Raw genomic sequence first — 18,392 nt, forward strand, 5'->3', positions numbered from 1 at the left:
GTGTATTCTTTTGCCCCTTCTGTTGACAAGACTCTCTCAGAACTACAATCTGCCTTTTTTACTTTCCTTTGTTGAACTGAAACTGGTACTTCATCCAGGTAAAAGTAATCATATGTGATTTTCCAAAAAGCTTAAAAATGTAACGGATTATTTATGCATTGGATGGTGCCCACATTGATCATGTCTGGGTATCTGGATTGATACAAAGCTATCTTTCAAAAAGCATATCGAGGTAGTTAAGAATTTCAAAATGGGCTGCTTCCTTTATAGGAATAGGGCATGCCTTTCATTAAGTCGCAGAAAACAAAACATTCAGTTGACATTCATACCGGTTATAGATTATGGTGATATCGCCTATATGAATGCGGCTCCCACTGTATTGAAACCATTGGACGCAGTTACTCATAGCGCACTGCGCTTTATTTACAGGTGACAGGTTCAGTACATATCACTGCTTTCTGTATCAGAAAGTAAGCTGGCCCTCTTTGAAGTCTCATTGATCGACGCATTGCACTATTTGTGTTTATAAAGCGCTCTTACACAAACATCCGCCGTACCTCACTTCATCGTAACCTAAAGATGTACGAGCGACCAGACCCGGTCTCAGAGATGGCTAACTCTGGAGAGCCCATCGGTGTCCACTGAGTTCGGTAGATCTGCGTTACGTTTATTTGCGCCTTACTTGTGGAATGATCTCCAGAACTCTCTCAGGTTGGATGTCTTGGTGCCACTAGAGCAGTTAAGACGACTGGTTGATTTATTACCTTTTTTTACTGAGGGAATGTGTTCGTTTGTCATGAAAGTGTCTTGTAAGTTACTTTTCTTAAATGACTTGTAAATAGTGTATGTTTTTATTGCGTTGGAATTGTAAATATTGTGAATTTATATGATTGTGTGCAGGGCTCCCTTATAAAAAGAGGCCATGGTCTCAATAGGATGTCCCTGTTAATATTTTTTTTAAATGGCTGCAACTCAATTTGCACCAATTGTGATGGTTTTGAATGCACTACTAACGGATGGAATCCTACATTCTCCCGAAATGCTAGTCAGATTATTCTCGACGTTGCTAAATGAACATCTAAAAAATTCGTAAACGGTTTTGGAGAAAAGAACAACACCCTAGGGAAGTCATAAAAAAAAATCACTATCCCTTCAGGCTTACATATTTGTGATAGTAGTACTAATTGTACAGTTAAGAATCAAGCAACAACAACAAGAAATGCACTAATAAATACAATTTTGTAGCCTGGGACCAGACAGTACCAAAAGTGAAGAGCAGTAAGAATACTGCAAACATAATTATGCAAAAAATATATATATATATATATATATATATATATAAAATGTGTGTGTAATATATTACCAGAACATCAGCAGAAATAAGCAGAACATCAACATTTCAAAAGTTCACAGTAATTAATCCCAAAAGAAAGTTATTTAAATCGTGACAAATGCAGCAGGTAAAGTCCGACAAACAAGCAATACTACATCTCACTGTACAATCCATTTTCAATTACATTACACAATACCTCATTCTTAAAATTCTTCTCTTCAAATCACCCTCCATCATATTTTAGCCACTTAAGTTCTCCCATACTATTTTTATAATAAAAGATGGAATTGCACTTTGAGCAGAGGTGTGTTCAACAAGGGTTCTGTTTGTGACGAACATGTTACTTAGTAACAATCTCAAGTTGAACGCTTTTGAATGAACGTTCTGTTGAAACATTAATAAAAAGCTAAACGTTTGTAAGGATTACCATGACAGTTTAGCAATGAGAATCAAACTGAAAATGACGTTCCTATTCCTACTACATGCAATAGAAAGCCTACGTGGTGGCGGCTTAGACCCGAAACAGATAGTGTACGTTCGCAGCGCACTACCACCTTCTCACACTGTTAGCGAACTTTCGCAGCCAACAGAAAAACAAACGGAATATGTTAGATAACGTTAGCAAACTACTTCCTCTGTTGAACGCACCTCATGTGTTGTTCATTTTGTTTAAAACAATTTGAAGGGTGATCAAGTTGCCTAACAACTTGGTGTTGTGGCATCGTAATGCAATCAACCCGGAAGACAGTTCTTCAGTTCCCTTTTGCTGAGACCCTTGTTGGGAAAACAGTTCCCACAACCAAAGGGCAAACAGTTATGGTGGTCAGTTACTTTATAATAATATTCATAAGCAAATGATCCCAATCGAAATAATACCTATTTTCCCAAAACACAAAGAAATTCACCAACATTGTGAAACCTGTACCATATTATGAAACCACGACAATGCTTCCAAATCAGATAGTGCAACTCAATCCTCAGCACAATGGTGCAGACATTGATAGTGATAGTCACATTCGGGACAGATTCTGGTATGTAGTATCACTTCAAGATTGTAAAGTCTGATGCACATATCATACGATACAAGTCCACACTTATCCTGCGATCCATTCACGACAAGTTCATTTATGGTCGCGCCTCCCAAATAGGAGCTTAGGACCCAAATAGGAGCTTAGGACCCTAATGGGTCAGGGCAGTTACCTCCGGCCATTCCAAAACCCCAGCCTCTGTATCCCTACAAACTACGCAACAGAATCCCAACATATGTTTACTCATGTACTAATGCCCTATGAACATTCTCATTATAAACCTTTCAAATGGTACAATGGCTAAGCCAGACTTAAATTAATCAAATGTTTTGAACTGTGGTACCTGGTATACAGAAACATACAGTTATACATTTTTCTTGTTAATTGATTTAAAAATTCATTTAAAAAAATCTAAAAGTCTTTGGGCTTTTGGGGATGGTAGGGGTTAAGCAGGCTGAAGGGGTATACAACCAACACCCACCCCACCCTCGTGGCACACCATGGGTGCCATGAATGTCCAGCGGTTGGTCTCAGCGTCGTACATCTCTACAGAGCTCAGGTTGGATTGTCCGTCATAGCCACCCACGGAGTAAAGCCTGCCACAGTTTGCCACCAGTGAGACTCTGCTGCGCCGTGTGTTCATGGCCACCAGGTGGCTCCATTGGTCTGCCACCGAGCTGTACACCTCGGCCCCGCTGAGGAACCCGGAGCCATCATAACCCCCCGCCACATAGAGCTGGCTGCCAAGGGCTGCAGCGCCATGGCGACAGCGCTTGTTCATCATGCCAGCAACGGGGTGCCAAAGGGCTGTGTGCTGGTTGTAGTACTCCACCTACAGGATGGGAGGGGTCATTAGTCATTCTCTTTCAGTGTCTAATGCATTTTAAAGGGTATGTTCACGATTTAAGAGATGAAGAACTTTTTACCATTCACCCGTGATGATATTGATTGATCCAAACCGTTTTTGAAATGTAAGCTATCTATTGGTCATTGATTATTTTTACCAGAGCAGCCTCCAGTAGATTACTCTGATTAGAATGGAATTGGAAGGGCAAAGCTTGTTGCTTGTTTAAACAGCACTAAAGTGTCAATTTTGAAAATGCTAAATTGCCTCTGCAGCCACTTAATGTCATCAGAGATTATACATGGGTATAGTACCAGATACACTTAAAAGTTTGGAGCGGAGAGTGAAGAAGTCAGTCGGAGCGGGGAGTGAAAAGGGTTCGGAGCGGGAAGGAGAAAGGGTTTGGAGCGGAGAGGAGAAGGGTTTGGAGCGGGGAGGAGAAGGGTTTGGAGCGGAGAGGAGAAGGGTTTGGAGCGGAGAGGAGAAGGGTTTGGAGCGGGGAGGAGTAAAGGGTTTGGAGCGGGGAGGAGTAAAGGGTTTGGAGCGGGGAGGAGTAAAGGGTTTGGAGCGGGGAGGAGAAGGGTTTGGAGCGGGGAGGAGAAGGGTTTGGAGCGGGGAGGAGAAGGGTTCGGAGCGGGGAGGAGTAAAGGGTTTGGAGCGGGGAGGAGTAAAGGGTTTGGAGCGGGGAGGAGTAAAGGGTTTGGAGCGGGGAGGAGAAGGGCTTGGAGCGGGGGAGGAGAAGGCTTTGGAGTGGGGGCGAGTAAAGTGTTTGGAACGGGGAGGAGAAGGGTTTGGAGCGGAGAAGGGTTTGGAGCGGGGAGGAGAAAGGGTTCGGAGCGGGGAGGAGAAGGGTTTGGAGGGGGGGGGAGTAAAGGGTTTGGAGCGGGGAGGAGAAGGGTTTGGAGCGGGGAGGAGAAGAGTTTGGAGCGGGGAGGAGAAGAGTTTGGAGCGGGGAGGAGAAGGGTTTGGAGCGGGGAGGAGAAGGCTTTGGAGTGGGGGCGAGTAAAGGGTTTGGAACGGGGAGGAGAAGGGTTTGGAGCGGAGAAGGGTTTGGAGCGGGGAGGAGAAGGGTTCGGAGCGGGGAGGAGAAGGGTTTGGAGCGGAGAGGAGAAGGGTTCGGAGCGGGGAGGAGAAGGGTTCGGAGCGGGGAGGAGAAGGGTTCGGAGCGGGGAGGAGAAGGGTTCGGAGCGGGGAGGAGAAGGGTTCGGAGCGGGGAGGAGAAGGGTTCGGAGCGGGGAGGAGAAGGGTTCGGAGCGGGGAGGAGAAGGGTTCGGAGCGGGGAGGAGAAGGGTTCGGAGCGGGGAGGAGAAGGGTTCGGAGCGGGGAGGAGAAGGGTTCGGAGCGGGGAGGAGAAGGGTTCGGAGCGGGGAGAAGGGTTCGGAGCGGGGAGGAGAAGGGTTCGGAGCGGGGAGGAGAAGGGTTCGGAGCGGGGAGGAGAAGGGTTTGGAGCGGGGAGTGGGGGGGGAGTAAAGGGTTCGGAGCGAGGAAGAGAAGGGTTTGGAGGGGGGGGGGGGGGAGTAAAGGGTTTGGAGCGGGGAGGAGAAAGGGTTCGGGGCGGGGAGGAGAAGGGTTTGGAGGGGGGGGGGGAGTAAAGGGTTTGGAGCGGGGAGGAGAAGGGTTCGGAGCGGGGAGGAGAAGGGTTCGGAGCGGGGAGGAGAAGGGTTCGGAGCGGGGAGGAGAAGGGTTCGGAGCGGGGAGGAGAAGGGTTCGGAGCGGGGAGGAGAAGGGTTCGGAGCGGGGAGGAGAAGGGTTCGGAGCGGGGAGGAGAAGGGTTCGGAGCGGGGAGGAGAAGGGTTCGGAGCGGGGAGAAGGGTTCGGAGCGGGGAGGAGAAGGGTTCGGAGCGGGGAGGAGAAGGGTTCGGAGCGGGGAGGAGAAGGGTTTGGAGCGGGGAGTGGGGGGGGAGTAAAGGGTTCGGAGCGAGGAAGAGAAGGGTTTGGAGGGGGGGGGGGGGGGAGTAAAGGGTTTGGAGCGGGGAGGAGAAAGGGTTCGGGGCGGGGAGGAGAAGGGTTTGGAGGGGGGGGGGGGAGTAAAGGGTTTGGAGCGGGGAGGAGAAGGGTTTGGAGCGGGGAGGAGAAGAGTTTGGAGCGGGGAGGAGAAGGGTTTGGAGCGGGGAGGAGAAGGCTTTGGAGCGGGGAGGAGAAGGCTTTGGAGTGGGGGCGAGTAAAGGGTTTGGAACGGGGAGGAGAAGGGTTTGGAGCGGAGAAGGGTTTGGAGCGGGGAGGAGAAGGGTTTGGAGCGGGGAGGAGAAGGGTTTGGAGCGGGGAGGAGAAGAGTTTGGAGCGGGGAGGAGAAGGGTTTGGAGCGGGGAGGAGAAGGCTTTGGAGCGGGGAGGAGAAGGCTTTGGAGTGGGGGCGAGTAAAGGGTTTGGAACGGGGAGGAGAAGGGTTTGGAGCGGAGAAGGGTTTGGAGCGGGGAGGAGAAGGGTTTGGAGTGGGGAGGAGAAGGGTTTGGAGCGGAGAGGAGAAGGGTTCGGAGCGGGGAGGAGAAGGGTTCGGAGCGGGGAGGAGAAGGGTTCGGAGCGGGGAGGAGAAGGGTTCGGAGCGGGGAGGAGAAGGGTTCGGAGCGGGGAGGAGAAGGGTTCGGAGCGGGGAGGAGAAGGGTTCGGAGCGGGGAGGAGAAGGGTTCGGAGCGGGGAGGAGAAGGGTTCGGAGCGGGGAGGAGAAGGGTTCGGAGCGGGGAGAAGAAGGGTTCGGAGCGGGGAGGAGAAGGGTTCGGAGCGGGGAGGAGAAGGGTTCGAAGCGAGGAGGAGAAGGGTTCGGAGCGGGGAGGAGAAGGGTTCGGAGCGGGGAGGAGAAGGGTTCGGAGCGGGGAGGAGAAGGGTTTGGAGCGGGGAGGAGAAGGGTTTGGAGCGGGGAGGAGAAGGGTTTGGAGCGGGGAGTGGGGGGGGAGTAAAGGGTTCGGAGCGAGGAAGAGAAGGGTTCGGAGCGGGGAGGAGAAGGGTTCGGAGCGGGGAGGAGAAGGGTTTGGAGCGGGGAGTGGGGGGGGAGTAAAGGGTTCGGAGCGGGGAGGAGAAGGGTTTGGAGCGGGGGGTGGGGATTGAAGGGTTTGGAGCGGGGAGTGAAGGGTTTGGAGCGGGGAGTGAAGGGTTCGGCGTGGGGAGTGAAGGGTTTGGAGCGGGGGATGGGGATTGAATCCCAGTCTCTGATGGGGAGAGGCGTATATACAGTGCCTACTGAAAGTCTTCACATCTTTTGCACAGTTTTCACATTTTGCTCCCTTCATTTAAAATCTAGAAATGCATAAATTGGGATTTTCCCCCACTGATCAACGCAACCTACTGCACACTTTAAAAGTTCCACAAAAAAAGGTATAATTGTGTATTATTATATTGATGGCGTAGCATCTTCACACCCTATAGTTGATACTTAGTGGAAGCACCTTTGGCAGCAAATACAGCTGTGAATAATTGTTATTAGTTTCCACCAATATTGCACAACTTTTGGGGCAACATCTATCCATCATTCTCAGAAAAATTGCTCAAGCTCAGTCAAATTGGTCGGGAATCATTGATGGACTGCAATATGTAACTATTGTCTTTGATTTTCAACCAGTTTTAAAGTCAGGGTTGAGACTAGATATATTTTGTGAAAATGTTAGTTCCTGATCTTAAGATGTACCACAGCAAGGAGTGTGAAAATGTTAGTTCCTGATCTTAAGGTGTACCACAGCAAGGAGTGTGAAAATGTTAGTTCCTGATCTTAAGATGTACCACAGCAAGGAGTGTGAAAATGTTAGTTCCTGATCTTAAGATATACCACAGCAAGGACTGTGAAAATGTTAGTTCCTGATCTTAAGATGTACCACAGCAAGGAGTGTGAAAATGTTAGTTCCTGATCTTAAGATATACCACAGCAAGGACTGTGAAAATGTTAGTTCCTGATCTTAAGATGTACCACAGCAAGGAGTGCGAAAATGTTAGTTCCTGATCTTAAGGAGTGAGAAGGCCTACATTATGTAATCCAAAATTCTAATTGCATTTTCAAGTAGGTTGTGTCGATCTTAAGAAAAATATCTAATCCATTTTTAGATTTAAAGAGGCCATACATGGCACATTTCCCACCTGCAAATAGTGCCGAATAGACCTAATCCTCTCATGTTTAGAACCACCATACTGTGAAATTCGTAATGTCTCTCCTGTTCATCTACCGTAGTCCTGTCAGCAATGTGCAGGCTGTGTGTCAAATGGCCTCCTTACCGTATTGAAGATCTGTAAACCGTCATGACCACCAGATACAAAAATCCTTCCATCATAAACAGTCACCCCAGCTGCACTGCGACTTGCACTCATCTCTGTCATTACTGTCCACCTGCACAAGTGTATAAAGAAAAGCAGATGCACATTAATGTTGATACAGATGGGCTACACCTTTTCACTTCATGTAAAAGTCACACTGCGACAACATTTTGATTTGCAACAAATAATTATTAAAGACAAAAATTGAAATGACCAATTCTATTTCATGGATTACATTTGAAAAAATGGTTTTACATACTTGATATGTGTGATGTGATATGATCTAAAGTAATGGTTTTGGATAGGATTGGATAAGTGTAAGCAAGTAAAACACAGCAGAAATACACAAAATGAATGTTACAAAATATGACATTAGCAATAAAAAATATATATAAAAATAACTTTTACATTCCTCCACAACCAAGCTCAGAATTAAAAAGGTAGTCGGCGGGGCTCCCGAGTGGCGCAGCAGTCTAAGGAACTGCATCTCAGTGCAAGAGGCGTCACTACAGTCCCTGGTTCGAATCCAGGCTGTATCACATCCGGCCGTAATTGGGAGTCCCATAGGGCGGCGCACAATTGGCCCAGCGTCGTCTGGATTTGGCCGGGGTAGGCCGTCATTGTAAATAAGACTTGCCTAGTTAAATAAAGGTTTAATAATAATAATAATAAAACATGTTTTAATGCATTAAGTAAACAGCAGTATCAGGCCGACTTCCACAACAGTTCATGTGGAGGTAGGAGCATGTATATACACTGAGTGTACAAAACATTAAGACCACCTGCTCTTTCCATGACAGACTGACCAGGTGAATCCAGGTCAAAGCTATGATCCCTTATTAATGGCACTAGTTGAATCCACTTCAATCTGTGTAGATGAAGGGGAGGAGACAGGTTAAAGAAGGATTTTTAATCCTTCAGATAATTGAGACATGGATTGTGTATGTGTGCTATTCAAAGGGTGAATGGGCAAAACAAAAGATTGAAGTGCCTTTGAACGGGGTATGGTAGTAGGTGCCAGGCGCACCGCTGCTGGGGTTTTCACGCTCAACAGTTTCCCATGTGCATCAAGAATGGCCCACCGCCCAAAGGACATCCAGCCAACTTGACACTAACTGTGGGAAGCATTGGAGTCAACATGATCCAGCATCCCTGTGGAACGCTTTCAACACCTTGTAGAGTCCATGCCCTGACGAATTGAGGCTGTTCTGAGGACAAAAGGGGGTGCAACGCAATATTAGGTGTTACTAACATTAAGTATTCCTAATGTTTTGTACACTCACTGTAGATTACATCTCCATTGTCAATCAAGGGTCAAAGCCTTGGGTTAAATGTGGAAGTAGTTCCATCTTCTCCTTCAAGGGGGAATTGTTGCTGTACGGCAGACACCTATCCCGAGTGGCGCAGTAGTCTAAGACACCGCATCTCAGTGCGAATCCAGGCTGCATCGCATCCGGCCGTGATTGGGAGTCCCATAGGGCGGCGCACAATTGGCCCAGCGTCGTGCGGATTCGGCCGGGGTAGGCCGCAATTGTAAATAAGAATTTGTTCTTAACTGACTTGCCTAGTTAAGTAAAGGTTAAATGGGAGTACAATGGGAGTAGGGACTAGGTCAGTGATACGCAAGTGGCAGCCTATTAAAATCATTTTAGAATGTCATACAAAAGTATTACTGTGTGTGCAATGTGATAGGTATATATATATTTTTATTTTAATTAACATAAAAAACATTGAATTAATAAAATATTTTAATTGATTGTCTTCCTCAAATGAAGGGGATGATGACGCAATGTTTGCGAGAGAGAGAGGGAATATGATTCAGTTGGTCCTCAACTCACGGCTCAAAAATCATCCAGGATAAACTGAGTTGGGCCTGAGTTAGCCTGCCCCGGAGCAGGTTAGTTCTGAAGCATTTGTTGCCATAGAAATGTACCTGGCTAAAAGGTGAGCCACTTTCATGGTACCGGTTATCCCGAGTGGAACTCAGAGTTGACCAACGTTACCTCACTAACTCCTCAAACCAGCTACGTAAGAATACCCTCTGGTCTAGCTTGACTTGGAATTCAGGGAGTCAAAGGAAAGTAAATCACATAGGAAATGTACAGAACCTGTTGGCTTCTGGAGAGTAGCACTCTACTGAGTTGAGTGAGGATTTGCCGTCATAGCCCCCGCACACATAGATATGTCCGTCAACCACCACTGTTCCCATTGCACTGCATTCGGAGAGATGGAGAAAGGGGAACGAGGATAAACACACTGAGAAAAACAACGTGCTTTTGCAGACCCACCAACTGGATCAAGAAGCTCCTGTCCATTTAACTAGGGTTTTCGCCAATGGTGTATAAAAACCATAGAATATACAGTAACAGTCAAACGTTTGGACACACCTACTCATTCAAGGCTTTTTCTTTATTTTACTATTTTCTATATTGTAGAATAATAGTGAAGACATCAACACTATGAAATAACACATATGGAATCATGTAGTAACCAAAAAAGTGTTAAACAAATCAAAATATATGTGAGATTCTTCAAAGAGCCCCCTTTGCCTTTTTGACAGCTTTAGACACTCTTGGCATTCTCTCAACCAGCTTCACCTGGAATGCTTTTCAACAGTCTTGAAGAAGTTCCCACATATTCTGAGCACTTGTTTGTTGGCTGCTTTTCCATCACTCTGCAGTCTAACTCATCACACACCATCTCAATTGGGTTGAGGTCAGGTGATTGCGGAGGCCAGGTCTTCTGATGCAGCACTCCATCACTCTCCTTCTTGGTCAAATAGCCCTTACACAGCCTGGAGGTGTGTTTTGGGTCATTGTCCTGTTGAAAAACAAATCATAGTCCTTCTAAGCGCAAAGCAGATGGGATGGTGTATCGCTGCAGAATGCTGTGGTAGCCATGCTGGGTAAGTGTGCCTTGAATTCTAAATAAATTACTTGCAGTATCGCCAGAAAAGCACCATCACACCTCCTCCTCCATGCTTCATGCTGGGAACCACAGATACAGAGATAATCTGTTCACCTACTCTGCGTCTCACAAAGACACAGCAGTTGGAACTAAAAATCTCAAATTTGGACTCTAGACAAAAGGACAGATTTTCACCGGTCTAATTTCCATTGCTCGTGTTTCTTGGCCCTTCTTCTTATTGGTGTCCTTTAGTACTGGTTTCTTTGCAGCAATTCGACCACGAAAGCCTGATTCACGCAGTCTCCTCTGAACAGTTGATGTTGAGATGTGTCTGTTATTTGAACTCTGAAGCATTTATTTGGGCTGCAGTTTCTGAGGCTGGTAACGCTAATGAACTTATCCTCTGCAGCAGAGGTAACTCTGGTTCTTCCTTTCCTGTGGCGGTCCTCATGAGAGCCAGTTTCTTCATAGCGCTTTCAAAGTTCTTGACATTCTGTTCTTGCCATAATATGGACTTGGTCTTTTACCAACACAACTGTCACAACACAACTGATTGGCTAAAATGCATTAAAAAGGAAAGAAATTCCACAAATAAACTTTTAACAAGGCACACCTGTTAATTGAAATGCATTCCAGGTGACTACCTCATGAAGCTGGCTGAGAGAATACCAAGAGTGTGCAAAGCGGTCATCAAGGCAAAGGGTGGCGGTTTGAAGAATCTCAAATATAAAATATAATTTTGATTTGTTTAACTCTTTTTTGGTTCCTACATGACTCCATGTGATATTTCATAGTTTTGATGTCTTCACTATTATTCTACAATGTAGAAAATAGTAAAAAATAAATAAAAACCCTGGAATGAGTATATGTGTAGCAAACTTTAGACTGGTAGTGTATGTCTATGCTTTCCCCGGGGCTTATTCGATGATGAGATGACGTTCAAGCACACCAAGTCAAGTTGTAGGTTACATGACTTAAATAGGGTGGGTACTAGTAGAACTTTTCACAATAGTAGCTGTTCCACAACTGGGGAAAGTTATCATTGTTTGGTTTGGGGGAGAATTCATTTACTTGTTTGAATGCAGTCTATGGACAAAGAGTGACTGCAATCTGGTTTTGATAAACTAGCCAATGCCAACATATACTAATGAATTGCATTCAGGGACCAAAATCCCAGTCAATTACTCCTATTTATCATGTTTTAAATTGCATGCCTGATTCCTCTCCAAATCATTTTAAACCTATTAATTTACAAGGACCACCGCACTTTAGTGCAAAGTAAAACATGTGAACCATCCTCCTTTAAGCATTTTAGAATGTCTCGATCAGCTACTAGGTAGATAAAATAGGGTCAATTTGGAGCCTACTAAACAACCTATCAAAATCTACAGGTAATCAGTACATCTACAAGTAATCAGTACACTGTATCTACTTAATAATGGGCCGTTCTATAGGAATTCAATCACTTTCGACCACACCCATTTTGCTTTGAATGAAACCTTCCATACATGGTTGCCGATGGTAGAAGATGTCAGAAAGTAACATTTTGGACCTGAATGCCAAAACATTCATGAGATAGAGGTGCTCAAAATGTGACCAATTTTGCATACCCCACCCTACCATGAGACATCCATGGCAGCGTCACTGAAAAAGATGAATAGTTCAGATTTGATTTGAAAGCTTATAAACAGGGTTTCAAAACTGTTTTATAATATCTAGAAAAAATATAAACGCAACATGCAACAATTTCAATGATTTTACTGAGTTACAGTTCATATGAGGAAATCAGTCAATTGAAATAAATTCATTAAGCCCTAATCTATGGATTTCACTTGACTTGGCTGGGGCGCAGCCATGGATGGGTCTTGGAGGGCATAGGCCCACCCACTGGGGAGCCAGGCCCAGGCCCAGCCAATCAGAATTAGTTTTTCCCAACAAAATGGCTTCATGACAGACAAAAATTATCCTCTGTTTCATCAGTTGTCTGGGTGGCTGGTCTCAGACAATCCTGCAGGTGAAGAAGCCTAGCTGTGGAGGTCCTGGGCTGGCATGGTTACATGTGGTCTGCGGTTGTGAGGCAGGTTGGACGTAATGCCAAATTCTCTAAAGCGACATTGGAGGCAGCTTATGGCAGAGAAATGAACAATCAATTCTCTGGCAACAGCTCTGGTGTACATCCCTGCAGTCAGAATGCCAGCCGTCCAAGAGAAATACGCCTTTTGTGTGTATGGAAAATGTATGGGATCTTTTATTTCAGCCCTTGAAAAATCAATTATCTCAAATATTTTTGTTATTTTTACATACAGTTGCGGACAAATATATTGGCACCTTTGCACTTTTCTTAAATAAATTGAAATTTATAAAAACTTGTCTCCACACAGTATTAGATCTTCAACATTACAGAATTCTAAAAAAATAAATTGTACTTAAGTTACCAAATTTTACATTTGGAAAAGAAACAAATGGCATGCACATAATTATTAACATGGATGTTAAAGGTACATAAAAAATTATCATGGATGTTAAAGGTAATTTTTTTTGTAATGTTTAAAAATAATGTACGAGAAACTATGAAATAGTTTGACAACCCTATGCACACGCGCGGCATTACATAAAGGCCAATCATGGCTCAGCCTCTACCTTGAAATTATGGGAAATTGAGAAAGTATCTCTTTCCTCCAGAGGTGGCAATATGGTGAGGAAATTGTTAAGAGAGGCACTTTGGATCGAATGCTTAGATCACATGGAGCCAAAAGGTCTGAATGAACAGCCCTCTCCTTTTTTGTAAGTACATTTTTCTTTCTTTGTTTATTTCTCTGTCTTGTTATTCAAGTTGAATGTATGTGTAGGAATCTTGAATGATGATCATACTCATTTGAATAACCTGGGTAGTTACTACTACTACTGACAGTATTGACATGTCTGATTGACATGACAAGCGGGACACTCCCTTGCGAGGGAATATAGGTGCCTCCCCCAGTTTTCCTATTCAAGGTTCCGATGATGGCGATTCATGCCAAATCGTAAGCCTATTGTTTGTTTCTCCGGTCAATAAATCTATCAGATTTACACAGCAACAAAGTGCTCCTTTATATTTATTCCCCCAGATAGTCACCAGTTGAAGTATCCTGGGGTAAGGAATGTTTTTTGGGATTTTCAAATTCCACAGTTAAGCACTTGATCCCCCCCCCTTTTCGTTTAAGCTGGGCGGAAGCGTGTCTGGGTATACCCTTTTTCCAGTTTGACAATCCCTTTTGTAAGCGATCAAATAATATCAAACTCAAGCGTGTATATTTTTCAGTGATTAAAATCAGTCATCTTTGAGCACCTATCTCCTGAATGTTTTGGTATTCAGGTTCAAACGTTTCTGACTACTTCTACCATGGACAAACATTTATGGAAAGTTTCATTTAAATCAAAAAGGGCAAAGTGATTGAATTCATATAAAACAACCCTAAAGTACATCATTGGAAAGACATTCTCACCTGCGTTGACTGTTCATGCTAGCAACACATGTCCAAGTATCCGTTTCTGGGTTATAGACCTCCACTGTGCTTAGCCGTGACTGTCCATCATATCCACCGATTGCGTAAAGTAACCCATTGACAACTGCCACACCCACTCGACTTCGAGCTGTACTCATTGGCTGACAGCGGTCCCAGCAATTTGCAATTGGGTCAAATACTTCAACTACAGTCAATGAGTCACCTGGATAAAAAAAAAACAATGCACAACATTTAAACAAAAATAAACAAGTTTAGGGTGTAATGATTCACTTAGTCCGTGATTTGATCCTCAGTTTTTGGGTCACGGTTTCAATAACTTCCAATGGCTTGTGTACTGATATGTGGGTCATTGCACAAAGAGTGCCTTTTGAGTCCCGTTGATATTTTAAGTAGAAATTGTGCACCAATATTACATTTAAAAAAGACTGTTATCCACAAATGAAGTGCACTTTAATATGAACCACATGGAAAATTCAATATATCAGATTTTTTATAAAGACTTGCTAAAGTGCCAAAAATGTCCCTCGTTGTGTTTTTACAACTTATCCCACTTTACCACAAAAGTTTTCACCATCATTGTAAAGCCCTAGTTACTTTGTTGCTTTGATTTAGGTTGCAAAGGGACGGTATATTACTGGAAACCTTCGAAGTTTACCAGTAAACTATCAGAATTTTTGTAATTTAAAGATTTTATGTTATTTATAACAAGATATCTAGTAGCCCTTTTGGATACCTTAGATTTCCACAGATGTCTGTAATTATCTCTGGCCCTCTGTGTGGCCTTAATAACACATGTAAAATATATTTTTTTCAAATAAAAAATAGAATGACAGCTGTGAAACATGATCCTAAATATAAACCAACTTAGTGAACACCACTGATGTTTAATATGAGGGTTTCAGCTTGAAATATCTTGTTTTATACAAACATTTTTTTACTATGTCTATGTATTTCTTGTACATTTTTTGGAACCAAACTGGTGGTAGTTGTGAAAAAAGTCTATAGTAGGAAGAGTTAATTGAAAAAAAATGCCATTGTTGATTTTTTCTCTCCATTAAATTAGCCTATTTTCTCTTTAACCATATAGAAAGTCATGGACAATATGACACACATACACGTACAGTTGAAGTCGGAAGTTTACATACACTTTAGGTTGGAGTCATTAAACCTCGTTCTTCAACCACTCCACAAATGTCTTGTTAACAAACTATAGTTTTGGCAAGTCAGTTATGATATCAACTTTGTGCATGACACAAGTAATTTTTCCAACAATTCTTCACAGACAGATGATTTCACTTATAATTCACTGTATCACAATTCCAGTAGGTCAGAAGTTTACATACACTAAGTTGACTGTGCCTTTAAACAGCTTGGAAAATTCCAGAAAATTATGTCATGGCTTTAGAAGTTTCTGATAGGCTAATTGACATAATTTGGGTCAATTGGAGGTGTCCCTGTGGATGTATTTCAAGGCCTACCTTCAAACTCAGTGCCTCTTTGCTTGGCATCATGAGGAAATCAAAAGAAATCAGCCAAGACATCCGGGGAAAAAAATTGGAGACCACCACAAGTCTGGTTCATCCTTGGGAGAAATTTCCAAACGCCTGCAGGTACCACGTTCATCTGTACAAACAATAGTACGCAAGTATAAACACCATGGGACCACACAGCCTTCATCACGCTCAGGAAGGAGAAGCATTCTGTCTCCTAGAGATTAACGTACTTTGGTGCAAAAAGTGTGACTCAATCCCAGAACAACAGCAAAGGACCTTGTGAAGATGCTGGAGGAAACAGGTACAAAAGTATCTATATCCACAGTAAAACGTGTCCTATATAGACATAACTTGAAAGGCCGCTCAGCAAGGAAGAAGCCACTGCTCCAAAACCGCCATAAAAAAGCCAGACTACGGTTTGCAACTGCACATGGGGACAAAGATCATATTTTTTGGAGAAATGTCCTCTGGTCTGATGAAACAAAAATAGACCTGTTTGGCCATAATGAACATCGTTATGTTTGGAAGAAAATGGGGGATGCTTGCAAGCCGAAGAACACCATCCCAACCGTGAAGCACATGGGTCTTCCAAATGAACAATGACCCCAAGCATACTCCCAAAGTTGTGGCAAATTGGCTTAAGGACAACAAAGTCAAGGTATTGGAGTGGCCATCACAAAGCCCTGACCTCAACCCTATAGAAAATGTGTGGGCAGAACTGAAAAAGCATGTGCGAGCAAGGAGGCCTACAAACCTGACTCAGTTACACGAGCTCTATCAGGAGAAATGGGCCAAAATTCAACCAACTTATTGTGGGAAGCTTGTGGAAGGCTACCCAAACCGTTTGACCCAAGTTAAACAATTTAAAGGCAATGCTACCAAATACTAATTGAGTGCATGTAAACTTCTGACCCACTGGGAATGTGATGAAAGAAATAAAAGCTGAATAAAATCATTCTCTCTACCATTATTCTGATATTTCACATTCTTAAAATAAAGTGGTGACCCTAAAACAGGGAATTTTTTACTAGGATTAAATATCAGGAATTGTGAAAAACTGAGTTTAAATATATTTAGCTAAGGTGTATGTAAACTTCCGACTTCAACTGTATACACACAAACACATACACCTTAGTCAAATACATTTAAACTCAGTTTTTCACAATTCCTGACATTTAATCCTAAACGTCTGTCCCTCATTTTAAGGTCAACATTGTTACGTGAACTGAACTCTTAATTATGGTGAAACAAACCCCCCCCCCAAACATTGAAAATATAATAGTCAAATCATAGCTTAAAAGCAGTTGAGCTGGTGGAAACCTGAGCGCGTTGAGCATAACAAGAACCAACATAAAATGTTATCTTTTTTAGATAAAACTATACTAAATATATTCACGTCACCAAATACGTGGTTAAAACACACTGTTTTGCAATGGTCTACAGTAGTCTCAACAGCACCCTCTAGGGTAGCACCATGGTGTAGCTGGAGGTAAGCTATTTTCCATCCTCCTCTGGGTACTTTGACTTCAATACAAAACATCTGTCTCATCCTACAGCCCCTTGTCTTGGCTGGCTAAGCTGGGAATAGGTGTGAAAAAAACTGGTAAAAAGGCACTAAATACTTTTCGGGGGGTGAAATATAAAAATTCGGACAAATGAGCAGTGTAAAATACAAACATTTAGGAATAGTCAGGCAAGGAGCAGGACGTCTCTACTACCAGTATCAATCCTTTCCTGACATGACCTGAAGCCATGTCTCATGTGCCCTCTCATCCACTGGCAGACAATGTTTCCTTTCCAAGCACTGAGTAACCCTGTCAATTTTCTCTCATTACCGTACGTAGAGTCATTCAATCACACAGTGCTAACTAAATAAAATACATTTTTATATTAATATCACATTTCTGGGTAACAATTAAAGGAGAAGTTTACACAAAATTCACAAGTGATTCCATACATTGAGACTAGTTCAGTGGAGTTTGCCCGCACTCCCTTTAGTGTTGTACTGAAACAGCTGCAAAAACGGTCAGGTGACTCATGACGTTGCTGGATGCAGGCATTAATCTGCTCAGTTGCCAGTGAATTCAAGATTCAGAAATCCGCGAAGTGTGGACAAATGTTGTTTTATTGAAAGCGTCTGGCCCGAATGAGCATCCGGCAATGTCACGAGTCACCTGAGCCATTTTTGCAGCTGTTTCAGTATTGCACTAACAGGGAAAGTGAGGGCAAATTCCACTTAACTAGTTTCAATCTTTGCAATCGTTTGGGAGTTTCCGGGTTTTGGATAAACCTCTCCTTTATGTACCTTACTGTAATAGTTTCCCATTAAAATGGTCAAAAAGAAAGCAATACTTTTTCTAAGACTGTCTGGGAGTGGTCTGAGTGAGGAGGGGAAAACGGGAAACTAGCTGTTAAACTAGCTGTTATCTATTATACTTCACCCATGCAAAATCTGCCGATTAGACGTATAGATTCAGATTGTATTTTCAACCAGCAACTATCATATTTTTTCACACTTTTACAGTGTTAGTTTCATCAGCTGTTGTACAATATGACACAGTAAAAACAAACATTTTGAGTGCATTGGGCCTTTAAGTAAAACCGTTAAAGTGAGAATCCTTAATAGGTAAAACTTCAGCATCCATTTGGGATATTACAACAAAGAATTACTGCAAACAACTAACATTGTTTGTTTTCCTCAGACATTGCACAGGCGATAGAACAGCAGAATATGTACTGCAAAAAATATATTCTTTCATCAACAAGAATTGCAAAGGCGCTGGGGGGGGGGGGGGGGGGGGGGGGCAAACAGTGACAGTGTTTCCGCAAATGCGGATTAGATCTTTACATCTCATTAAGGTATTTAAGTAATTTCTTCAATCACAAATTATTATTTGAAATTACAGGACATATCACAGACCCTCTGGCAATTTCATTGTAAAAGAGTAAATTCACCACTTTTTAACCTCCTTCATTATCTCCAGCACCACACCATAAAAGGCACGTTTATACTTTCCGTAGTTAAATAGATTAAAAGAAAAAGGTC

General features: G+C 43.3%; 1 protein-coding gene across 1 annotated transcript in view; it reads right to left on the reverse strand.

Annotated features, from left to right (window-relative positions):
- Positions 1-398: 398 nt before the first annotated feature.
- Positions 399-18,392, reverse strand: part of klhl18 (kelch-like family member 18) — a 65,331-nt gene continuing 47,337 nt past the window's right edge. Inside the window, exons 7-10 of the mRNA XM_055867557.1 lie at positions 13,833-14,055; positions 9,549-9,653; positions 7,402-7,513; positions 399-3,193 (exon numbers count right to left, since the gene is read on the reverse strand). Of these exons, the coding sequence (XP_055723532.1) occupies positions 2,807-3,193; positions 7,402-7,513; positions 9,549-9,653; positions 13,833-14,055 (827 nt within the window). The 3' untranslated portion in view covers positions 399-2,806. The remainder of the gene's footprint in view (positions 3,194-7,401; positions 7,514-9,548; positions 9,654-13,832; positions 14,056-18,392) is intronic.

This window comes from Salvelinus fontinalis, chromosome 17, assembly GCF_029448725.1.
Source record: "Salvelinus fontinalis isolate EN_2023a chromosome 17, ASM2944872v1, whole genome shotgun sequence".
NCBI lineage: Eukaryota > Metazoa > Chordata > Actinopteri > Salmoniformes > Salmonidae > Salvelinus > Salvelinus fontinalis.